A 23207-nucleotide genomic window follows, 5' to 3' on the forward strand; every position below is an offset into this window, starting at 1 on the left:
AGGTTCCGGTCATACGGCACCAGTGACACCACCTCAAAGGTCAGAAAGGGCTTGTCCCCCACCTTGTGCTGTAGAGAGACAGTGGCAGTGAGGGCCAGCCTCATACACCCACCCACCTGCTCACCTGAACTCAAGGGCCCTCCTGAGCTGGGAAGGCCCCATCATATCCCTCCCCTGCTTCCCCCACAAGCTGCCAGAAAGGATATCACCTGACATGAACAGGCAGTCTGGGGGGTTTGACATCCTATGCTTACCCTCACTGTTCTTAACTGGTCAGTGCATTATATAGCCTCTTCCTTTACATAGTCTTAGGAGAATCACCAGCAATGCCCCCCCGCCCAATCCCTTCACTGCAGGACACAGCAGTGGCAGAGGCCAGTGCTGTAGCACAACAGACCCAGCTTTTGGTGCTCTGCCCCTCAGTGCTCAGGCTCCTCTCCTGGGGTGATTCCATCTGGGGTAGTGTGGCACTGTGCCTACAGGGCCAGAGCATAAAGAGGGGTCACCAGGCTATGGCAGCCTCCATGTTTCCGTGTCCTGCCATTCTGCATTGGTGACACAGGCTCAGACTTAGAGACTCCATCCTTGCAGATCACTCTAAAGGGGCAGCACCACACTTGGATGTCCTGTCTTGCACCCCTCCAGAGGAAGGAGGCCCCAGCAAGTAGGGCCCAGGGGACACAATCAGGTCCCTGCTCTGCCACAGACTCCCTGTATGGCCTTGAGCACATCCTCTAGCCTCCCTGTGCCTTCGTCTTGTGGATGTGCTGGGGGGGTGCCTGCCCTGCCTTGCTGCCCAGGGGGCATGGGTAGTAGGGAATGACTGTGTTAGAGAAGGGACTATTTTGGTGTCCAGGCATGTCCCAACGTGGACAGACCAAACATGCTACACCCACATGAGGCATGCCCTAGACCAGGAACTGTGGTGGTGAGGCTGTTCCAGGGTTGTCTCCAGTGGCCACTCGCAAGCATGCTGGACACTGAGGGCTCAACTGTGGCTACAGAAGGACACCTGTGAGTGCCTTCACAGGCAGACTTTGGGGTGTGCAGCGCGCATGAGGATGAAGACAGGTGGAAGCCTGGGACAGGATGCACCTCTGCTGGGCTGTAAACAAGTCGTGGAAGATTTGTCCTTGGCCCTCAGGCACATCACCATCCTCCCCTCAGCATAAGCTGGCAAAAGAGCTGCCCAAGGCTCCTTTGGTAGCTCCAGTCTGGGTTTTGCTTGAAGTATGGCCTAGGAACCGTTATCTTCCCTGGCCGCCTTCTTTCAGAGCTCTGGCTCATTCTGGCCTCTCATCCACTTTGGCCCCAGCATTGCCGTCCCCAGTGAGCCTCTCCTGTGGTGTTGCACCCCAGTAGTCCAGGATCCTTTCCCTTCCCCCAGCACCTCTGGTTTTGCCTCCCTTCTGGAGACACCTAGGGTTCCATGGCTCATTCCCATTCACATCCCATCCATGGCATCTCCCATCCATGGCATCTCCCATTTGCACTGGCCGCTGGCCATACCCTTTCCAGTCCTTGTTGTCTGCCTGCACCACTCTACTCTGGGTTGTTCCCAACTCCCTGCAGTTGGACTGGGCAAGTTGTCCCCACCCAACTCACAAGGGGCTTTGATGGGGCCAACACCAAAGTCCCATGCACACCCCAGAGTTCTGCTCATCTATGTGGGGTGTGCAGGGAAAGGAGGAGATGGCAGATGAACTACCTATCTAAGGGGTAGGGACATTCAAGGCAAGGACTAACACAACCTCTGGAGTTAACCGCATTCAAGGGGCTATGAGGACAATCCCTATATTGATATAAATCCTTGGCATTTACATTGTCAGTGTTCTGGTGGTAGAGGTGGTCCTACAGGGCCTGGAGTTGGCATCTCACCGTGTGTGCTCCTTTGAATAGTTGCTGAAGAGCAACGGCAGGTTAAACTGCTTCAAAATTCCCTCTCCACATTACCAGATGGCCCAACCTGTGAGAGCAGGGGAACTACAGAGCTAGCTCAGAGGAGGGGTCACTGGAATGATACAGCCCTGAAAGATTGCACCCTGGAAGGATGACAAAGGATAAGGGGCATAATACACCTGCATTCTCTCACCAGCTTTGTTGCATACTGGCTCAATGTTCTTGGCCAAGTCACACTGTTTTCTCATGAAGGAAGCCCCCATTCCCCACTTCAAGGTGTAGCAAGATAATGATTGTCTCCCCTGTGCAAAGAGCTTATGCCCATTAGTGCACAGCAGGTTAGGGCAGCACCTAAAGGCACCAAGAGGCAGACCACATTCCTGTACACAAGCTTTGATGAACCTGGGCAAGACCATATCTGCTCACTGCCTGACTGTATGTGCTTCAAGCTCCTGGGATGGACAGAGCCAGCAAAGGTCAAAGGATTGAACCTGTGACACTCAAACACAAATCTGGAGCAGAGTTTTCTGGAGCCAAATGCCAATACCAACTCAGCCTGCTAAGTGTCTTATGCTCCCTGCCAGCTGAGCACTTCTCATCCATCCTGCCAGCTGGGGGAGGAACATGAGCCAGGCTGGACCTAAAGTGCCTTTCCTGGCTGACAGTCACCTGCCCTGGCAGCCTGACTACTCAGGGGAGAAGGAGATAAGCTACCTCAGTCTGGGTTTCCACCACCAGCGCCACATCTTCAATGCGGATCCCAAACTCGCCATTTTGGTAATACCCAGGTTCTGTAAAGCAGAAAAGTGGGCAGTGAATCCAGAACCAGAACAGCCCTGTCACTGTAGCTGTGGTCTCCCTCAAGGAGCCTTCTACAGCCCCAATCCCAGGCCAGTTATTTCCTAGGAGCCCCTCTGCCCGACAAACACTCTTCCACACCGAGCTCTGTTCTCCAGGTCAGTGTCCTACAATATGTTCCAACCCAGCCTGGCAGGACTTGTGATGGTACCACAACCCCATGCTCTTGGCCCAGGGCCAGGGGAGTCCCTGAAGAGTGATGTTTTTTGAAAGTCCAGAACTCTGCTCCACCAGAGCATGGGATAAAGTTGTGGGGGGCACACATACCTATGGAAGTGAACATCCCTGTGGTCAAGGGCACGTTGTTGGACTGAAATCCCACTGGCCCTGTAGGAGGGAGATGCCAAATTCAGTTTTTCATGAGTTTAGATCAGGACAATCCCTGCGAGTGGGACCTTGGACACAAGGGGTTGCACCTTCCAGGTGCCTTGCACCAGGGCCCCTGCACTTAGCCTGCACTGTTACTGCTTGTGTACAAATCTCAGAGGGGCCCTGCAGGCCTTTGCCCTATGGAACCCCTAACAATTTCCTCAGCAGTGCCCCCTAGCAGCAGCAGCTCACACCTCGCTGGGCCCTGTTGGTGACCAGACACATGAGGAAAGGTTACCAGGGTCCCTGGGGACCTGATGAACTAGTGTTGGGGGTGTGATGAAGGTCAATGTGGGGAGAGGGGGTCTATCTGCTAATGGGGAGCAAGAATTTTTGCTGGATAAGTGATGTTGCTGTAAGTTATAGGTGGTGGCACAGCAAGGGAGTGGGGTAGAGATGGGGGCATGGAGCACATGGTTTAGCACCCCTGAGCCAGCCTTATCTAAATACTACGTAGGTGGGCAGGAAGGGAAGAACCAAGAGTAAAATAGAGTCCTGTGGGACTTCTCCTAAGACCAAGCTAATGGGAGAGCACTCACACTCATGAACAGACAGGAAATTGCCGATACCGTGGCCAGTCCCGTGGCCATAGTTGAGCCCAACCTCCCATAAGGCTTGGCGAGCAAAGGCCTCGATCATTCGCCCTGCAACACAATGCCAAGAGATACAAAGAAAAGCAGAGGAATGAATGTGCTCCCTACCTGTGCCTGGTCTGTGGGAGCTTCATCCACCTCTGTTCCTTCCATGGGCTCACACACTGAGTGCTGGCCTCAGAAGTGAAAGGAGGGGCAGGCTGGTGGCTGGGCTGGAGCAGTCACAGCTGCCGGGACCCCTGGGTTCTATTCCTGGCTCTGGTTATGTCTGCATGCCCCTGGCCAATGCACTGGCCTTCTGTGTACCTCAGTGCGCCCCTCTGCAACTTGTGCTAAAGGCACCTGTCTTTGTAAATGCTTTGAAACTCTAAAATGGCAGCTAAGTCGCTGGGTCTGGGCTGGGTATGCGCTGACTGAGGATGCCCTCACCTCTGGCCAGAGCCAGGGATCACATACGAGGTGCACAGACTCATCCAACTCAGGACACTACCTTGATTATAGCCCTAAATTGACAGTCACACATTTTTGCTGACCTGGACAGTGACTGGCTGAGCATGGTGGCATTTCAGCTAAGGGGACCCAGCTTTCCCCTCCTCCTGTGCCTCTCCTGAAAAGGGACTGCTGGGAAAGAGCAGGTCTGACTGGGAGAAGGGAGGCTGGCTGCATCTCCCCCTCCCCTTCCCCCGCCCACGGCTTTGAGCCCCTAGTGAGGACACTGAGGCAAGCAAAGCAGGGACAGGCACTGAGGAGTCCCTGGCCCAGGCCAGGGGCAGGACTTTCAGGCATCTTCCTGCCTGGGAAGTGCTTGCTCTGTCCTGCAGGCTCTCACAGCGTTTGCTCTCCGCACTTGAGACAGGCAGCAGCGAGCCCTCACAGCAGAGCTGGGCTTGTGCAGCACCTACCTGATGTGCCAGAAGGGAAGACAAGTCTGGACAGTTCAATGTTTCCCATCAACACTCGCGTGTATGCTTCCTGCAGGGCACAGAAAGTAAGGCTCAGGCTGGGCTCCCAGAAGGGCTGTGCAGAGAGCGTATCCCTCCCGGGAAGCCTGCCCACATACATGTGCTGAGCGTGACCACAGCAGTCACTAGCCTCTAGCCTCTTGTCTGGAGCAAGCATAGCTCAGCTGTGTGTCATGGGGCCTCAGGACTAGCAGCTAACGGTGAGTCTTTTCCAGTGACAGCAGTGGAGCCTGTGCCCTGGGGCATAGGCTAGGGGCTCTGTCTGAGCTGTGCCCATGAAGGCCCCAAGCCTGTAGTTGACAGCATCTCCATGACCTTGAAGCTCAAGCTGACCAAGGTCTGAGCTCCCTAGTCACGCCCCTGTCTGAGTGACCTGCTGCCTCTGGCTCCTGTTGGGGTAGTGCCCAGGAGCTGGAGGCCACCTTGTTCTGGGAAGAAGATAAGAGCACCTGCTTCCTAATATCAGCCAGAAGCACAGTGCCCAGCTGCCTCCGCCCAAATTGGACACCATCCCAGGGCAGCTGCAGGCAGAGCCTGCTGAAGGGCGAGGGGTCATGCTAGGACTGAGCGGTACCTTCTGGAAAGGGGTGGGAGCCCCCCAGTGGACAGTCCGGGTTATATCCGTTGTTCCATCCCTGCAGCAAAATAAGCTGGGTGAGCGGCAGCCCAGGAAACACATGGGAACCTTTGCTGCAAGCTGTGGGAACCTGTCATCCACAGCATGCTGGGCCCACTCGCCTGGGGAAGCACAGAGGTCACCTGCTCTCTGTGAGGCTAGAGCAGGTCTGGGCTGGGTGTGCCCAGGGACATAGGTGACTGGTAGGAGGTGCACGGGGGTGCACATGCCCCCCCCCATGGGGCCAGTGCCCCCCCCACGGCCAACACTGATGCTGGTGGCCCCTCTGACAGCCATCGGCAACTTCTGCGGGTGCTCCCCACAGATTCAGGAGGCACCAGTCACTCATGCCTGGGGGAATGTGGTCAGGACAGCACAACAGTGTGCCCATTTCTGGGCACCTTTGGGGATGTTTGGGATGGGATGGAGGGCGGAGGGGGAAACTGATACGACATACAGGAGCCAGCTGCAGGGGCAGGTGGGAGGCATACTTACAGATATTGCCCTCCGGAGTCTGTCAGGTACATTTCATCCACCAACAGCTTCCGGCTGCTGACATTGGAGGGACTAGAAAGAAGAAAACTCAGAGGATCAGGGATGGAACTAACCCCTTCCCCCACCCGGGACATGCAGCAGGCTCCCGCTCACACTCACTCGCATGCAGGCCAGCAGTAGAACCTGAGCTGCAAGTGAACAAGAGCCCTGTGGGCCACAAACCCCCCATCTTCCCGTCCCAAGAGACCCCCTCTCTGCAGGTGTACATGCCTCCTTCCTGCGCATCCCCAGCTCATGTCTTCCCTCCCTCCCTACCTGCCCACCTCATCAGCTGTAAAGCAGCAGGACTGCCCTCCACACTCCCTGTGCTGTAGAAGACTAGGGAAACATGTAGCCAGGGTCCAGCACAGAGGACAGCTCTGGGCTCACTGGGCCATTGCTCAGGGAAGAGCCCTGGCTGCCCAAAAGAGCAGGGCCAGGATCTCTGGAGGCTGTCTTCACTCCTGGAATCCCAATGTATGGCCATCCCCTGTGCAGAGCACCCAAATTGTGACCCTGCCCTGTGAATACCTGTAGTGGGCAAGTGCAGCATTGAGCCCGCTGGCAGAGATGGTTTCAAAGCTGGGCCCCCGCCAGTGCTCCATCTTTCTGGAAGGGAAGAGAGAGGTGCTGTGTGAGGCAGCCCCCAGCTGGTAGATAAGGGAGGAGTGGGGATGGTGAGCTAGGATAGCCCTGGGCTGCAGGCCTGCAACTCACTCCACCCCCACCAGGCAGCACTGCTGGTCTCTACAACGTGGGCTGGTGGGACCACGGCCACAGGGAGGTTGATAGCAGCACTCCAGGGTACATGATCACTTCTTTACTTGATTTTAGATTCCAGCCTGCCCCACCCTTACTCAGCACCAGGGGGACCCGGGCTATGCCAGACTCCCTCCCCCTGTGGCCACGCCTACTTATGGAGAGTGGCACAGGGCACAGAAGGAGTCCCTGGTCATTGAGGTCTGTGCTAGAGAGAAAGCTGAAGCAGGGCCCAGCCCCTCACATGGTGCCATATGCAAGGGAATAAGGCAGGTGAGGACAGGATGGAGCCTGGTAGGGTCTGCCCTTATACTGACTGTCGTAGCTGGTCCACGTAGCGTGCTCCAGAGAATTCATTCACTGATCCCAGTGGCACATTCTTCTTCAGCCAAAGCAGGTACTGGATCACTGCCACGGCATCCCGCACCTGGGGAGAGCTTGCTGGCAGTTACAGGATAGAGCAAGGCCAAGCTGGGCATTGGGAATTGGGGCTCATACAGGGTGCGGTTTCCCAGCTTCCCCTGCATGGTCAAGTGGAAGTGGGTGATTGTGGATGGGCCACTGCACCTTGGTGGTACACCATGTGCAGCAGTGCGCAGACAACCTGTGCTCTGGCAGCTGGTGCTAAGAACTGACAGGGGAGTGCTGCACCTGAGAATAACCCTGGGATTTGCCCTGCTTAGGGCAGAGGGAATGGAGCCCCACACTGCTTTCTGAAATTAATGCCATTTCCAAAGCACCCAGGTGCCACACTGGAGGCACCCATAGCACCCACACCACGCATTTCCCACAGCCACAGGCCTGCCTCTTCCATGAACAGAAGCCCTCTCCATTTGTTGACAGTGTCCTTGGTCCAACCTGCTGAAGAATGAAGGCTCAGGCCAGACACTCACATGAGCTGCTCTAAGAAGTTCTTGCTCCTTGGTGTTCTTCACTGCCTTGGTGGTCATTACTGGTGAATAGCTTTCCTGCAGGCACTTCTCCTGTGAGTGAGGATAGCTGTGTCATGCCACCTGGGGAGCAGAACTATGCCAGCACCCTTACTAGGACTGGGTTCTCTGTGCAAGGGAGCGCCATGCAGCTACTAGATGGGCCAGGTGTTGTCTATGCAGCTAGCAGGGAGTGGCCAAGAGCACAGTTCTATGCATGAGATGTTCCTCCCAGCAGTCAGACCCATTGGCTTTTGGTATCAGCAGCTGCATAATCCAGATGCAGGAGTGTTTTACCTCCCTCTGCTCCAGATGGGGCAGATCAGGGCCTATGGCCTACCAAGGGATGTAGCCGTACCTCAGCAGTGGGGAGAATAGCTGCAGGTTACCCAGAAAGGCTGATAGGCAGGAGTCATCTCCACTGCCTCCCATTGCTACACTCCCTGATCATTCAAGTCCCATTTTCACCATCCCTAGCTCATGTTTATTTGACTTATATGCTGCCCTCCCCACAAAAAGGCTCAGGGTGGCTATTGATACCACCCCTTGCCACAGGCAGACACGACTCCAGTGGACCGAGGCCTCTGAGGTCCTTTGCCCCTTTGTCTGTACCTGTGTGGACAATGTCCACCATAGGCTCCTCCAGACCCTCACAGACAGGACTCGCTCAAGCCCTTCACAGCTTTGGGCAGGGGCTGAGTGTCCTGGAGACATCACAAAGAAGATGTGATGGTAGCCTCATCCCTTTTACCACAGTTGGGTTCTGCAATCAGCCAGTGGTGCCTCTTACCTGAGGGATCACTCTAAAGAGCCCATAGGTGGTGTACTCAGTGCCAATCCAGACTCGGATGTCTCCCTGGACATAGTTCTCCAGATGGGCCTTCACCTTGTTGTAGTCCTCAAGGTGTACACACAGTGGCCCTGGGCATCCTGCTGTCAGAGACTGAAGGGCCTCTTGGGTCAAGCGGCTCTGGTTCACAAACAGGCTATGAGCAAGAAAGGCGATGGGATTGAGTTGCAGCCACCTGCACAGTTTGGCAAGGAGCTTGGAGGAGGTGCAGGCAAGGAGCCAGTACATAGCAGATGGAGCAGGGAAGGGACTGGCATGCTGGGAAGAGAGGTCGGAGGAGACAGGGAGCCCCAGAGATATCCTTGGGTCCAGAAGGGATGGGGAACTGAGGGGTCATGCTGGGGTCCAGAGTTGGGAGCTAGGGGGTCATACTGGGCTCTGGAGAGGATTGGGGAGCTGGTCCAGTCCTTTGGGACTGGAAATCCTTCTTACCTGATATTTGATTTGGTCAGCAGGGCATAGGAGTAGAACACGGGGTTGTAGGGTATGTCATCTCCTCGTAGGTTAAAGAGCCCTGCAGGAAAGAAGGCATTAGAGATGGGTGAACCAAGCTGCTTGTGTCTGCCCCTCTTGCCCTGTCCTGCTTCTCATGGATTGCCTGGTGGATTGGCAGAGGTTGTGCCAGACATGAGGTTAGCTGGACACTGGCTTTTCTTTCATGTTTGTTCAGTGCCCAGAACCATGGGCTCTGAAATCCCATGCTGGGCTTTAGGTGCCACTATAGCAATGATAAACTATCTCATGTTGGCTCAATGGGGTTGGGGAAGTGATAAGAAGGCTGGCTAGCCTGCATGGCTCAAGGGCATTTGGGTTGTGGATAGTTGGGAGGCCAGTGCTGGGAGATGGTGAGGGATATTGTAGACACCAGGATGGTGAGGATGCAGTGGAAGGAATATGTGGATCCCCTGTGCTCACAGGCTGTCTCCTCCAGGCCAGAGAGCAGCACAGCTGTGGGGCTCTTGGAATGCTTCTCCATTTGGGTTCGGATCTCAGAAACTTTGTTCTGCCAGGTGTTCCCTGAAAGAAAAGCAAGAGACAGGCACAGTTCAGATGAATGCCCAGAGTCTTGGGCTGGCAGGACTCAGGTCAGGATGGAAAGCCTAGCACTAAGACTGAGGAGGGATCTGATCCAGCTGTAGTTCTCGCTGCAGCTGCTCAGCACTTCCATGGAGGTGAGATGACTGGTAGCAGCTCTGGCACTGAAGGAGCAGGTGGATGAGCTGGTCCTTGTAGATGGGCTCCCCTGTGCTTGTGGGAAAACATCTACCCTATGATCGAGCCCATCTGCACTGACATCTTGTGAACCTATGTCTTAAACATCTGGAGACCAAAGCTCCTGGCAATGCAGGCACTCAAGCTGTGTGTGTGATGCTCAGCAACATCTGGTTCTGATTAAGAGTTGTCAAAACCTGGATGCTAGTGCAGACCCCATGGCAGAGCCGGCACATGGCTCTGAGAACGCACTCAGACTCCTGTGGTCGAGAAGGGGTGAGGGCTTACCAGTGAACTCATCCGAGAGGGCATAGATACTGTGGGCGGGTGGAGGGGGCTTCTGGGCATCCCAGACAAGGTCCACTAGGTTGGTGTCAATGGGAATCAGGTTCCTGCCCGAATTCCGCAGAGCCTGGCTGTAACTCTCCCAGTTATCTGAAGAAGCAGTGCAGTCAGCAGTTAGATACAGAGTGACAGCTCTCTGACCCACCCTCCTAACATTTCCACACTTCCCCACCATCAGGATCACCCCAGCCAAAGGTCAGAGCAATGGCAGCTAGTCTGCTGTGTAGTCTTTCCCATCCCTCCACCGAGAAAGGGCCGATAAGGTCACTGTCAAAGGAATGGGAGTCTCTCTGACTTCCCCACCTGCCAGCAATGATCCATTAATTGCAGGGTGGAAGGACAGAGCAGGGGGGACTGGAAAAGCCAAGTAGAGGTGGGGCCATACCAATGGAAAAGAGGAAGGGGTCCAAGCCAATGCTCTTCCCAGCTGGAACTTCCTGGAGAATCCACTCCCCAATAGAAGGGATCCAAACTGTAAGACAAAACAGAGCAGCACAGGGGTACCCTTGTCCTGTGGGCAGTCCAAGGGCAGGATTAGCTGCAAGGGAAGGGGGAGCTGGTGCTTGTAGCAACAGCTTGGGCAATAGCAGGGACCAGGAGAGCAGCTAGGAAAAGGCAGGCTCAGAGCCAGGCTCCCAGACTCAGTGCCAGACCTGCAGTCACATGCTATTGGGTGTGGGGGCTTATGGCAGAACATGGGGCTGCTGAGAGCAGTGGCACTCAGGGTTCCCCTGCGGGAGGACGAGACTTCAAATCTGGGGCAGCAGCTGGGCACAGGAAAGTCTTTAGGGCCTGGAATCAGTGTGCACTCAGTGAGGTTGTGGGACTGGAATGGGCAGGACAGGCCAGGCCCAAGAAGGTCTCCAAGTGCACTCTGTCTACTGACCTGCCTTCTGAAGCTCCCAATTACAATCCATCTGGCGTTCAGCCTGGATCCAATAGCGACTGTCAGTCCACAGAGTTGCTTTGTCCAGAGTCACCACCCCAGTTCCTCAGACACAGAAGGAGAGAAGCTAAGCACCGCGTTTCCCTTCTCTGTGGGCCTGCCCTGGGTCCTTCTGTGCATGTATGCAGACATATCTGATTGTCCTGTCTCTCCCATTGCCATGAGACGCAATGAGTGGTTCAGGTCCTCACAGAACACACTGGCCTATAGGGCTCCTGGCTTTGGACCCCCCCATTGGCAAAGTGGTGCCACCACATCAGTGCAGCAGAGACCCAGGACAGGCAGCTTGCAGAATCCTACATCCTCCAGGCAGACCCACAGACATAGGTGGATGAATGCACTGGCCAGCTGGGCATGAGCCCAGGAGCCCCTACTAATCTGGGGCCCTGGCCCCGGGATCCTCATCAGCAGGGAAGTGGAAGCAGCAGTTTTAAACTCGGAGCCCATCTTTAGTGCCCAGTTTAAAACTACGGCTTTCACATTTGCTTCCCAGGAAGCTGAAAGCGGGGGTGGGATGTCATCCACCAATGGGGCTGAGGGGATGGGAGGCAGGGCTGGGGTCCGGCCAAAAGAGCCATGCTGAGCCTTGGGCTGGGGAGGGGAGCGGGAGGGTGGCCCTGTATCTGGAGGGGAGGGGGTCAAGCCACGGGGCCGGGAGAGCTGTGCCCTACCTGGGGGGGGCGTGTAGGGCCGGGCTGACCAGGCCAGGAGCATCCCGCCTTTGCAGGCGCTTTGTGGGCCTTGGGGCCTATAGCCCCCCCAAATTCAACTTAGCACCCCTGCAGCCACCCCTCCGTGTACCGCTGTGGCCCGCAGCAGCTTCCTGCAGGTCAGTGTAACAGGGTGCCAGCCACAGGCGGGGTTGGGCAGGGGGAGAGGAGGCTACCTCCGTGTGACCGAGAGTGGGGGAGGTCTTGTGAGGGGAAGTGTGTGGGTCTGTTTTTGTGGGTCTGTGTGTGGGTGTCTGTAGGTCTGTGTGTGTGTGGGTCTGTGTCCATGTGCAAAGAGCAAGAGTGGAGTGCACACACCTGTGTCTGTGTGTGCATGTGTTGGCCATAGCAGGGCCTGGGAGCAGGAAGAAAAGGCGGCCATGTGCCTCTCAGCCCAACAGGGTCCACCCAGTCTCACCCAGCACTAGGAGGGGTAGGGGCCCCTGTCTCCCCCCCCGCCCTGCAGCCCAGCTCCCATGGGGGGAGGGGGCCTCCAGTTTTGTGCTTGCCCAGGGCCCCAGCGCACCTTAATCTGCCTTTGCCCATAGAGAACTCAGTTCTCCACTTGGCCAGGCCCAAAGAGGTACAGCTGATGGCAGGAGGCCCCCTTATGTCCAGAAACATGTGGACTGGCTTCTCCTTTTAGCAGCTTGGACTTCTCTGTGCCTTGTAAAAAAAGGTGGCCAAAAATGCCCAGATGTCCTGGTCCACAGGCATTCCCCCCTGTCCTTTCACCCCAGCTTAGAGTGAAAAAGGAGAAATCTCAGAGGTTTCCACAAAATAAGAATATTCTGGCATATTCCATACAATGCCATCCCTGGGTGATGTTACATGGACCACATTGTGACATGGCTCAGCTTCACTAAAGCAGCATTTTCTGGCCACCACTTTAGAGTAACTCTGCTTGTAACGCTGACCCTCCTGGCCACTTCCTGCCCCCAAGAGAGAGTCTTACAGTGCAGTCCCAGGGAGCTCCCTCACAGGGGGACCCCATGCAGAAAGGTAGCCTCCATCTCTGCCCTGCCCTGGGAAAAGAGGCACACAGGTCTGCATGTTGTTATAGAGGTATGCTCCTCCAACTCCAGGTGCTGCCTGCACTTCCCATGCTGTACAGCACAGGTAGACAAAAGATAGGCCCGATTTGGCCTGCCAAGAGATTTTATCTGGCCTGTGGCAGGTCCCTTGGTCCCACCTCAACCCAGGCAAGGGAGGCAGCCTGAGCCAGGGCACATGCAGCCAGTCCTGCCTCCCCCACATGCGGCACAGCAGCCAGACTTGCTTCCCAGCAGCCCCAGTGGTGGTGGCTCCTTCTAGCTGCTGCTGCCAGACTTGGTCCCACTGCCTGAGCATCCCTGCTGGTCTACCCCGCACTTACCACTGGGCAGGACCTACACAAGCAGAACATGCAGCCAGTTGAATGGTATGGGGCCACAGGCAGGTGGGGAGCGGTGTTTGGGAGTGGGATGGGCAGGGAAGGCCAGGCAGGATTACAGGCTGGGATCTTGGAGTAGTGACAGCACAGGGCCAGAGCCGAGCCACGAGCCATGGGTGCAGGTTCTATGGGCAGGGGCATGCAGGGAGCAGATCGCAGCTCTGTCCTGGCCCCACACTGTCACCACCTCAAAATCCTGGACCCAGCCCCAGATGCAGCTCCCCACTGCCTGCGGCACCATCACGTCCTCCTGGCCATGCGCCCTGCCCATGTGGGTCTTGGCCAGTCCCCATGGAGACCCTGGAAACAAGAAGCAGTGACAGCGAGGGGCCAGGGCCCAGGGCAGATCTGGTCCCCACATACCCCTGCCCACAGAACCAATGCCCATTGCAGGGGTATGTGGGCAGCAGATCATGGCTTTGCTCTGCACTCAGCCAGGATGGGGCCGGGGCTGGGATCCAAGGGAGCAGCATCCAGAAGTGGGTGGGCAGGACTGGGGCTGGGATTGTGGTGCCCTGGGCCCACGCTGTCACCACCCTACAATCCTGAGGTCTCCATGGAGACCAGCCGGGACTCACGGCCAGGAGGGTGGGATGGGGCATTTAGGGAATTTTGGTGAGCGGCTGTGCAGAGCGCGTGGGGAAGGTGTTGACCCAGTCCACAACAGGTCACCAAAATTCCCTATGTGGCCCACAAACCCAAAAAATTGCCCACCCCTGCTATACTGTGGGCCCTGACTCCTTTCTGCCTTGGACCTGTGGCTGGCATCCACCCGCAGATCAAAAGAAAAGTCTATGTTCCCCAGGGAGAAGGCCATGTTTAGAGCAGGTGCTGTGGGATAGTCTTTTCCAGGCATGCCAGAAGGGACCATCCCAATGGGAAGAGCTCCCAGAGGGTGATAGGGTGTCTGGGAGACTGGGCTGAAACAGCAGAGCAAGCAGGTAGTGGGGATATGTTCTCACCTGCAGATCCTGTAAAGCCTGTCATCCATGCCAACCGGGCATCCTGCTCAGCTATGTACTCGCTCTGAGAGACAGAGAAAGCCCATGATTACTGGCATCCCTCTCCCCACACACGGTTACCCCTGCCATTGCCCGTCCCCGAACTGGGCGAGAGATAAAAAGCTGTAACTCTGGCAGGCAGTCATTGCCTGAGGGAGCCTTCCCCAGGCAGCCTGGCTCACAATGTCCTCCAAAGAGGTAGAAAGCAAGGATTAGGCAATGGGAAGTAGAGACAGGGGTGGGCAGGTGTTTGGTCTGCAGGCATTTGGCAGTGAGGTACTGATTTCTCTGCAGGTGTGGCACCACAGATCTGAGCCACAGCCTGGTCACTGTGCAAGGTGTGGGGTGCAGTGGCATCCAGGGAATGAAGGTGAGAGAGGTCTTGGGTGGAATGGACACAGCTCTGGCCTTACCATGTGAGCATCAGTGGCTGGAACAATGTAGGCACTGATGTTGTAGGACTGCATGTGTCGACGCAGGGCCTGGAGTCGCTCAGCTGTGTTTGTCACTGTGGAGGGCAGGTACTGAGGTCACAGGGAAACACAGGTTAATGAAGGGTCCAGGGCTCAGGGCAGATCTCTACCCCCCAACCTCCAGAGAGCACCTGCTCAGTTAATGTGGGAAGCCAGCTGTTCCAGGGGATTGCTCTGTTCTGCTTCATAGCTGTCATCTGCTTCATAGCAGATGCATGACAAACAGAACCAAGGAGGTGATATTTCCCCTCTATTGGGCACTGGTCAGACCGCAGTTGGAGTACTGCGTGCAGTTTTGAGTGCCACACTTTAAGATGGATGTGGATAACCTGGAAAGCGTCCAGAGAAGGGCCACTCATATGGTTAAGGGCTTGCAGGCCAAGCCTACGAGGAGAGACTAGGGCACCTGGACCTCTTCAGCCTCCGCAAGAGAAGGTTGAGAGGCGACCTTGTGGCTGCCTATAAATTCATCATGGGGGCGCAGAAGGGAATTGGTGAGGCTCTACTCACCAAGGCGCCCCTGGGGGTCACAAGAAATAATGGCCATAAGCTAGCAAAGAGCAGATTTAGACTGGACATTAGGAAGAACCTCACAGTTAGAGTGGCCAAAATCTGGAATGGGATCCCAAGGGAGGTGATGCTCTCCCCTGCCCTGGGGGTCTTCAAGAGGAGGTTGGATGGGCATCTGGCTGGGGTCATCTGAACACAGCACTCTTTCCTGTCTATGCAGGGGGTCAGACTCAATCTATTGAGGTCCCTTCCGACCCTAACATCTATGAACCTATGAATCTGTGTGACATGGCCACACACACACCTCCCAAAAGGGCTGTCCTGAAATTGAAGGGCTGGTCTGCACAGTGCCCTTAGGGACTCTTTTGGGCCCTGCCTCAGCCAGGACATAGACTCTTCTTGGAGCACTATAGAAACAGACCTAGTGTTGTGGCACCCACCTGTCTATGCTGAGCATTCAGTTTGCCTCCTCCCCAGCCCTTTAGCTAGGAGCTGAATGAGCGCTCCTAGCTGTGTTCAGAGAAGAGGCCCGAGGAACACAAAGGTCAGTGGAGAGCAGGGAGGAAGCAAGAGAACCCAAAGTTTGTGCTGAAAAGAATGGGAGAGGATTCAGGTCTGCCTAGAGCTGCAGATGGGACAGGCACATTTCCAGACGTGCCCTGGGATGCCAGGAAGGTTCTCACCGGAGGGACTGTGGTGCAGTTTCTGACATCACTTCCTGCAGAGCGGGTTTGCTTTGACTGTCCCAGGGTGCAGCCTGGAAGCAAAGGGGAGAGCAATAGATACACAGATGCCTACCACATTGTCAGCTTACAAGCACTGCTGTACCAGACAGACACTCTGCTTCCCCTGAGGTGCCGTCCTGGCCTGGCTCCCTGCAGCATGCCCAGCATGGGCCAGTGGCCCCATTCAGCCTCCTGACCAGGCTACAGAGGGCTCCAAAGGCCATGTAGAGACACAGGGATGCCAGAATTTTAACAAAACACTGGCAGGGTCCAGAGTTGTGGATCAGGGCTTGTTTCCAGATCATCTGGTACTCAGTAGACTGTGAGTGTGTGACCCCCAACCTGCCCTTGGTACTAGGTCAAAATACCTAACTCTTCTGTGAGGTGGAGGTGTTCACAAAGCTCCAACCCCTTGGAGGCCAATAAACCTGGGAGAAACTCAGCAGACTCTTTGGGTTGTGCAGAAAACTATGACAGCCTGAACCCCCACACAGCTGCCTGATAGCACAGCCCCAGCACTGCTGCCTGACAGCATGACTGCCAGACATCACAATCCCTACGTAGGTGCCTGACAGCATAGTCCTTGCATGGCTGCCTGACAGCATGACTTCCTGACAGTGCCATCCGCACATAGCCACCTGACACCACAGCCCTGACACAGCTGCATGACAGCACTGCCTGAAAGCAGCTGCTTGAAGGCTCGGCAGTAAGATGGCAAAAGAAAACAAAACCCATGTTTATTTTTCTCTTAATGATTTTTGCAACAATCTTATGATTTTGGGTGCTTTGGCCTGGCCATGATGCAAGCTAGGACCTTGTCTGAAGTTTGATCAGTCTAATCCCCACTTCACACAGACCAGCAGCAGCCTCAGGCTTCGTTAGCTTCCCTGTCCTGACGCTGTGCAGAGATAAAGAACATATGACATTAGCTGCAGAAAGACGCACAGGCCTGTGGGACACCACTTCAGTCTCCCTGGATACTCCACTGCTGACCTCAGGATTGCTGTTCTCAGGCAGAAAAATTTAAAAGCCAGTTTGAACAGAAAGTTGTAGAACATGAAATTATCCACAGACTGGACTGTCCAAAGTATGGTCTAAACAGGGACTATGGATTCTTATCCCATTTCCTGGATTAGCTTTTGTGACCCTTTGTTTGTATGGGTTCTTTGCTTGCATGCTTCTCCTAGCATTCCCCACCCTCTCCCTCCTGCTTTCCTACCTGTTGTATTCTAATCACTCACTCCACTTCATACTCTCCTTTCTGCACATCTTCCACAGCATCTGATGAAGTGAATTTGGTTTTCCAAAAGCTTGTGCTCTCCCCGTATAGCTTAGCATTACTCTATAAAGGTGTATATCTACCCTGTCTTCAAACAGGCCCAAACTTGGACTGCAGCAAATGGCAATGAGAAAACAGGGTGCAGGATGAGCTAGTGGCAGGAGTGGCTTATATGGTGGCTGCCTGTGGGAACTCCTCTAAGGCATAGAAGACCAGATAAGGAATTAGCTTGTGACAGTCAAAGCGGTGACCCACTAACCAAAGCCCTTCAATTACTCTGTACTTAACCGAGGGAAGTTGGGACCCAGAGGACAGGACCCAAGCTATGTAGGCTCCCCCCCTCAGAGCTTATTGCAACTGAGTTGCCACCCTGGATGGAGTGGGAAGGCAGAGGGGCAGGACCGCATGCTGAAAATGGCTCCGAGACTCCCCACACTGGGGAGCCCCATCACTAAGAGAGTCTAGCAGCTACCCTTCCAGCACTGCTTGTCCTTGTCTCTTCCTCAATGTTACTCTGTAAGTGGCAAAGCAAGAGCCCTAGTTCCTAAAGCCATGGGGATTCCCATTATTGCTGGGATGCAGAAACCACTCCCAGTGACCAGGAATCTGCTGTAAACTTAGCACAGAGCAGCACTTTCAGTAAAACTTTCAGTCTCATCTCCAAGGCATGTCAGTCAGCAGGGTTGGAAATGCCAAGGCTGGGCGAGAGAGCATTCCTGCAGTCCCAGGGAGACAGCATAGCTATTTGCAGCCTTTGGAAGGCAATACATTGGAAACAGGAGTTAGGCCAATGCTCCATGTTTCTAAGTTCATCATCTCTCATCCAAGGAACACAAACAATGCACCCGTGGGCTCAGGACAGCAGGATCAGAGTAAGGGAACCCTCTGCCACAAGGGGACAACAAGAGAGAAGGGCAGCAGAGGCCCAGGGCACACTCATGGACTGTAACAATCCCTGGGACCTCCCTCTGTGGCAGTCTCATGATTCCCTCAGGACCAGGCCCAGGGGCAGTTCCAAAGGGGGTGCAGTGGCATGGTTGCACCCTCCTTTCAGATCACACAGCACGAGCAGCAGCCAGGAACAATTTTTAAATCCCAGATGAATGTAAAATCCCCCCTTGGCACTATCTCCCTTTTCCTCTGTGCTAAGTGGCACTTCTTATCTCCTCCCATACCCACCCAACCCCACCAGCTGCTGCCGCTGTCCCCAACCAACTGACCAGGGGGCTGGGAGAGCTTCTGAACTGCTCTTGCTCTGCTCCAGGCAGGTTGCAGGGGGAGCCAGGCTCAGCTGCACACAGTGGCAGCAGCAGTGGCAGGTTGGTTCGCCCTCCCCTCCCAGTTCCCCCCCAGTGATTTTCCGCCAGCCTGAGAGCAGTTGCAGCAATGGGGAATTCCCCACCACCACCTTCACCAGTGCCACTGTTCCTGGCCAAGCCCTAGTCTCTTTGCAGCCACTCCCTGCAGCCCCAGCTGGAGCAGGGCAGGAGCAGCCAGGAGAGTGGTGGTAGCAGGTAGGGGCCTAAGTAGAGAGGGAAGAATGGGATAGGAGGTGGAAAGGGGGGCAGAGAGGGGGCAAAGATTCTTACCCAATTCAGGGACTTCAAAAACGTCCCCAGCTGCTGCTCCCAAAGCATGGGCTGCCCACCCTGGTGGTGGGGGAGAGTCTAAAAGCAGAGGTGCAGTCACCCTTGTAGTGTAGCTCACTGCTCCCATACTGCCTTTTTGAAAATCCCACATCCGGCTATGGCTGTGACCTGTCTGTTCTCTCTGAGAGGGGAAAGCCCTGCTATCCTCTCGCTGAATGAGGCCCCAGAGAAGTCAGTTCTGTACGGCCTGGGCTGGCTCAGGCCCTGGTTCCCTGACTGCTTGGATACTAAATACAATCCAAGGAGTGGTGTGGGAATGGTAGAGACTTTGGCTCAGGCTGCCATTCCACACTGCCCTGTCACAGAAACCATCTGTGGCATTGTTCAATGCCCACCCTACAGTGACTGGCAGCCACAGCCTGGGACTTCTCCTGCCCTTCTAGAAGACACTAGGATCCACTGGTCCTGAATGGCCTGCTAGGCCCCAGAAACGGGACACCCCCCATGGTGTCTTGGAAGTGTTGAGGATCAGGGGACATGAGAATAAGATGGACTGAGTTGGTCCATGAGGACATGGGGCTCGTAAGGGTGTGGCTAGGTTTGGATTTGTTTTACTTCAGTGCAGCCTGGTGCTCTTGGCTTGGCAGGAGGCATGCAGCTGAGGCATGTGAGCTTTCAGCTCAGAATCATCACAGACTTTAACAGAAGCCTTTTCAGCCAAGTAGTTAGCAAGTGTCTGAGTTGCATAGGCCCCACTCTGAGACTGACCTTGCTCCTCAGGCTTGACTGCTGCCTTGTTGCCCGCATGAGCCTGAGCCTAAGGTTCGGGGAGGGGTGGGGTGGTCAAGGATGCTCCCTTGCAGCCTCTTCCTAGGGGGCTGTGGAGCAGCAGGAGGACGCTGGGGTAGTGCTGCTGACCCCAAGTTTACTCCCACTTCATGCCCTACAAACATAGGAGCATGTCACTCCCCCATCCCATGCTTTCTGAGAGGCTGGTGGAGCATGGCTCCCATCTGCTGACTCCTACAACCCTTAAACCAAGGAAATTACTGGCTAGAAGCTGGAGGGGTGTGTGGATAAGATTCACGACCAGGACACAGTGAGTTTAGAACAAAACCCAGCAAAAGTGATATAGAAATTCTAACACAACCAACAATAAGCCAGGCCATTCAGAGCAAAGGTGTTGCCTACAGAGATCCAAGCATATGACAGTATGGAACTCATCTTAGAAACACAGGCCCCCTTAATTCTGCCTTTGTAGAGATATCCCTGTGTGCTCAGAAGCTGAGATCGTCTTAAACATTCCCAGCAAACGGGTGCTTCATAACTGTGACCAGAAATTGAGCACACACCAGTTGTGATCTGCAGACTACAGATCAGCCCTATACCTGCCCACTGATGGCAGCTGTCCCATTATCCATCAAGAGCTTAGCCTGCTGCTGAGATGCTGTTTGGCGTTTTGCAGAACGGGGCCCTCTACTAGATCTGGCTCCTACATTACCAAGTACCAAGGTGATTTGCTGTGTAGTTCTTGGATGAATCCCTCCTTCCAGAATATAAATGCCTTTGCTTTTTCCTGGTGTTGCCTTCTCCAGTTTAACTGTGGCATGATCTACAGCCCTTGGCTCTCAGTCCACTTGCACAGCTGCCCAGAGGGCATCTTGATCTTCCCAGCAAAAATCTGGGCTGCCCTGTTTAGTGCTTGGGAGCTTTAAACTCATATCATACTGCCAGAGTCTGCCTTGCTGCTGGCTGGGGGGGTCGCAAGTCAGTACCCAGAGGTGGGCTGAGTCCCCAAATCAGGCAGAAGAGCACGCCCAGACACAGGGGGTGGAGTTAAAAGGGGGCAGCACTCTTGCTCTCAAAGAAGAGAACCATGCTCATTTTCTCTGGTATGCAGAACAAAAGAACTTGCCTTAATTTAACCTGAAACTTCCAACTCTGCCCTGAGTCCTAATGGAAACCATAGAGCTCCCAGCCACCAGAAAGTGAAAGGAAAGCCATCGGTTGGGCCTCCAAGTACACAAGCACTCAGAAGCCAAGCAGGTGGGTGACTAGTTGGCCAGAGGCTAGCAGCCCAAAGTCTAGCTTTCAGCTACCTTTCCACCAAGCCCAGACTATCTGTCTAGGCCAGTACCATCTGAACAAAAAGTCTCACTGACATACCGAGAAAGAGAAGCATCCAGACCCATGAGGTGCAGAGGGAAAAAGACATGTTTCTTCAGAAGCCTGGAGACTCCTATCAGATGGGAGCAGAGGGAGCAAGAGGAAAGTTTCAGTCCAGGGTGGGGCTTTTATCTCTCGCTGCCCTTCTTCTGTAGGTGTGCCTGCTAGGTAGCAGCTTCTCCATTGGCAGCAGGTAAGGGCTCTGCTTCAGATCCTGTGTACTTCCTGTATCCTGAAATTCAGAGCCTGTCACTAGATCAAGCAAATAGTTAACGCACCAAGGGATGTGAGACCCAAAGTCCAAAGATCCTCCCCAAGGCAGAGCAAGGACCAATCAGCAGAGAAGCAGCTGTCCCTGGCCTCTGAGACTGGGCCCTCCCTTTGGCTGGGGCAGAGGATTAAAAGTGATGCTAAAAGAAGACACTGTGCTTGTGCCCTGGTTTGCTCCTGCACGGTCATTAGGTGGGACCTGAAGGAAACATTTCCGAAGGGGAGTTTTTGTCAGCATGTGTTAGATGGATCAGGGCCAAGGAGTCTCTCTGAAGCCTTAGCAAGCTGGTGCAGGGCTATCCTCTGTCCCCACTGGGGAGGGTGTTAGTTGCAATCCTCTATGCTCCTCAGAGCTGGGCCAAGACGGGTTGACAAACCACAGTGTGCTGAACAGCCTAAAACCTTCTCCCCACTCAGATACCCAAGAACCAAGGCGCAGGCACCTAACCCTGCAAGCTCCCCAGCCAGTTGCAAGCTTCCAAAAAAGACAAGGGAGATGAGACCCAAACTGCTCATCGTATAAAAGCCAAGCATTGGACAAGCAGCTGCTTTGGATGCTGTCTTCCTGAACCATAAAGAAATAACCAAGGGTACAATGACTATATTTCTCCACTGTAGGTCACTTGGCTTCAATCAGAAGGAGGTCACAGAATTGGACTCTGAAATTAAGGAGCATTGGGAACAGTTGGATCTGGTCTCCTGGCCAAGTGGGGTAGGGACAAGCAGAGCTCACTGCCTTGCTCCACAGCTTCCTCTTACAGGTTCTGTATGATTTCTTTGGCCACCCACAAATTTAAAAAAATCAGCCCAAACAGCCCCAAACAGCTACTGCAGCCAATTAATAAATGACACCAACAGGAAGGGGGCTCACTGGAAGCCAGGGAAATGGACATCTCTCAAGTAGAACCAACTCTGAGGCCCAGTGGTTGCCTTCTCATGTGGCAATCTCCTGTCTTTGTGTGTTTCCTTCTGCAATGGCAGACTGGCTGCTAGGTGGACCTGCTCCCTGGCAAAAGTGTTAATCCTTCTCAGTGCCTGCATAGGCTAATGCTTACTGATCTCACTGCACAAGTGTTATCTCCCAGGGACAGAAAGCCAGGATCTATCTTAGTTTTATGCAGATGTGTGTTTGCTTCAGGGCAGATTCATGGAGTTGCTTATGACCTCAGTGCAGGTGCTTAGCAATTACCTGGGCAGGTTACCAGCCACTGACTGCTGGAACTGAATGTCCTTCCCCATTTGCAGGAGGTAACTGGTAGCCAAGACTTCTAGGGTTAATTGTCTTTTGTAGCTTCCTGGAGCATATGTCTGTACCTGTGCCTAGTGCAAGGAGATCTAATACATGTTGGCACTAAGGCCTTTGGTCCTGCTGTCCATGAGACTTTGAGCTAATAAGCTTGATAAAGACCAAGATAAAGAGGTGTGTCACTATGAAGTGTGGATCTGTGGAATCTGACTGGGCTTGTTTCTATAAAGTTTTTTGTTGTTTTCCTGAGAACTGATTAGACAGCACATAGTCAAGACATGTCATGGGAGGGGGAAACTAGGGAATAGCTGCTCTGAATCAGCTAGGGAGTAGGATACGAGAAATTGAAACATGGGTTAATTTTCTGCTGCCCCTCCCTCTCTAACTGCACCCTTCCCACTCTGAAAAGTACTTTGAATTCAGCTGGTGAGCCTGTCCTCTAAGATGTAGGGATGGTTACTGTTAACTGAGTCATCAAAAGAGCTTTGGAGATGAACTGTAGTGAATTGTAGGTTAGCACCTATTGACTCTTCTGGAGTCCTCTATGAGCAACTTACACCTTATAATGTGTTGCTGATCCATAGCCCAGCTTGGGCTAAAGGTTCTACTCTCCCAAGAATGGAAACCAAAATGTCTAAATAAGATTTTTATACTTAAGTGTAATTTACATGCAAATGAAATGAAAGAAGGGGTCATCACCAGGGATGGCTATACTGCAGTCGCTCGGGGATGTAGGGGGGCAGTCAGGAAGGCCATGGCAGAGATGGAATTAGGACTAGCTTCCCAGATTAAGGACAATAAGAAGTCCTTTTTTAAATGCATAGGGGGTAAAAAGAAGGTCCTGGGTAATGTGGGGCCCCTGCAGGACACGTTGGGAAAATTGGTCATCACACCAGATGACAAAGCTAACATGTTTAACAATTTCTTTGCCTCC

At 54.2% G+C, this 23207-nt stretch overlaps 1 protein-coding gene across 1 annotated transcript in view; it reads right to left on the reverse strand.

Moving 5' to 3' along the window:
- Window positions 1-21018, reverse strand: part of XPNPEP2 (X-prolyl aminopeptidase 2) — a 21717-nt gene extending 699 nt beyond the window's left edge. Inside the window, exons 1-20 of the mRNA XM_019521156.1 lie at window positions 20758-21018; window positions 15682-15755; window positions 14429-14539; window positions 13977-14040; window positions 10813-10917; window positions 10312-10398; window positions 9870-10016; window positions 9285-9386; window positions 8802-8883; window positions 8310-8505; window positions 7484-7573; window positions 6908-7017; window positions 6363-6440; window positions 5793-5864; window positions 5256-5316; window positions 4622-4691; window positions 3666-3770; window positions 3025-3084; window positions 2614-2690; window positions 1-68 (exon numbers count right to left, since the gene is read on the reverse strand). Of these exons, the coding sequence (XP_019376701.1) occupies window positions 1-68; window positions 2614-2690; window positions 3025-3084; window positions 3666-3770; window positions 4622-4691; window positions 5256-5316; window positions 5793-5864; window positions 6363-6440; window positions 6908-7017; window positions 7484-7573; window positions 8310-8505; window positions 8802-8883; window positions 9285-9386; window positions 9870-10016; window positions 10312-10398; window positions 10813-10917; window positions 13977-14040; window positions 14429-14539; window positions 15682-15755; window positions 20758-20806 (1808 nt within the window). The 5' untranslated portion in view covers window positions 20807-21018. The remainder of the gene's footprint in view (window positions 69-2613; window positions 2691-3024; window positions 3085-3665; window positions 3771-4621; window positions 4692-5255; window positions 5317-5792; window positions 5865-6362; window positions 6441-6907; window positions 7018-7483; window positions 7574-8309; window positions 8506-8801; window positions 8884-9284; window positions 9387-9869; window positions 10017-10311; window positions 10399-10812; window positions 10918-13976; window positions 14041-14428; window positions 14540-15681; window positions 15756-20757) is intronic.
- Between the last annotated feature and the right edge of the window lie 2189 nt (window positions 21019-23207).

The sequence above is a fragment of the Gavialis gangeticus genome, unplaced genomic scaffold, assembly GCF_001723915.1.
Source record: "Gavialis gangeticus isolate Ggan-Ray unplaced genomic scaffold, GavGan_comp1, whole genome shotgun sequence".
Taxonomy (NCBI): Eukaryota; Metazoa; Chordata; order Crocodylia; family Gavialidae; genus Gavialis; species Gavialis gangeticus.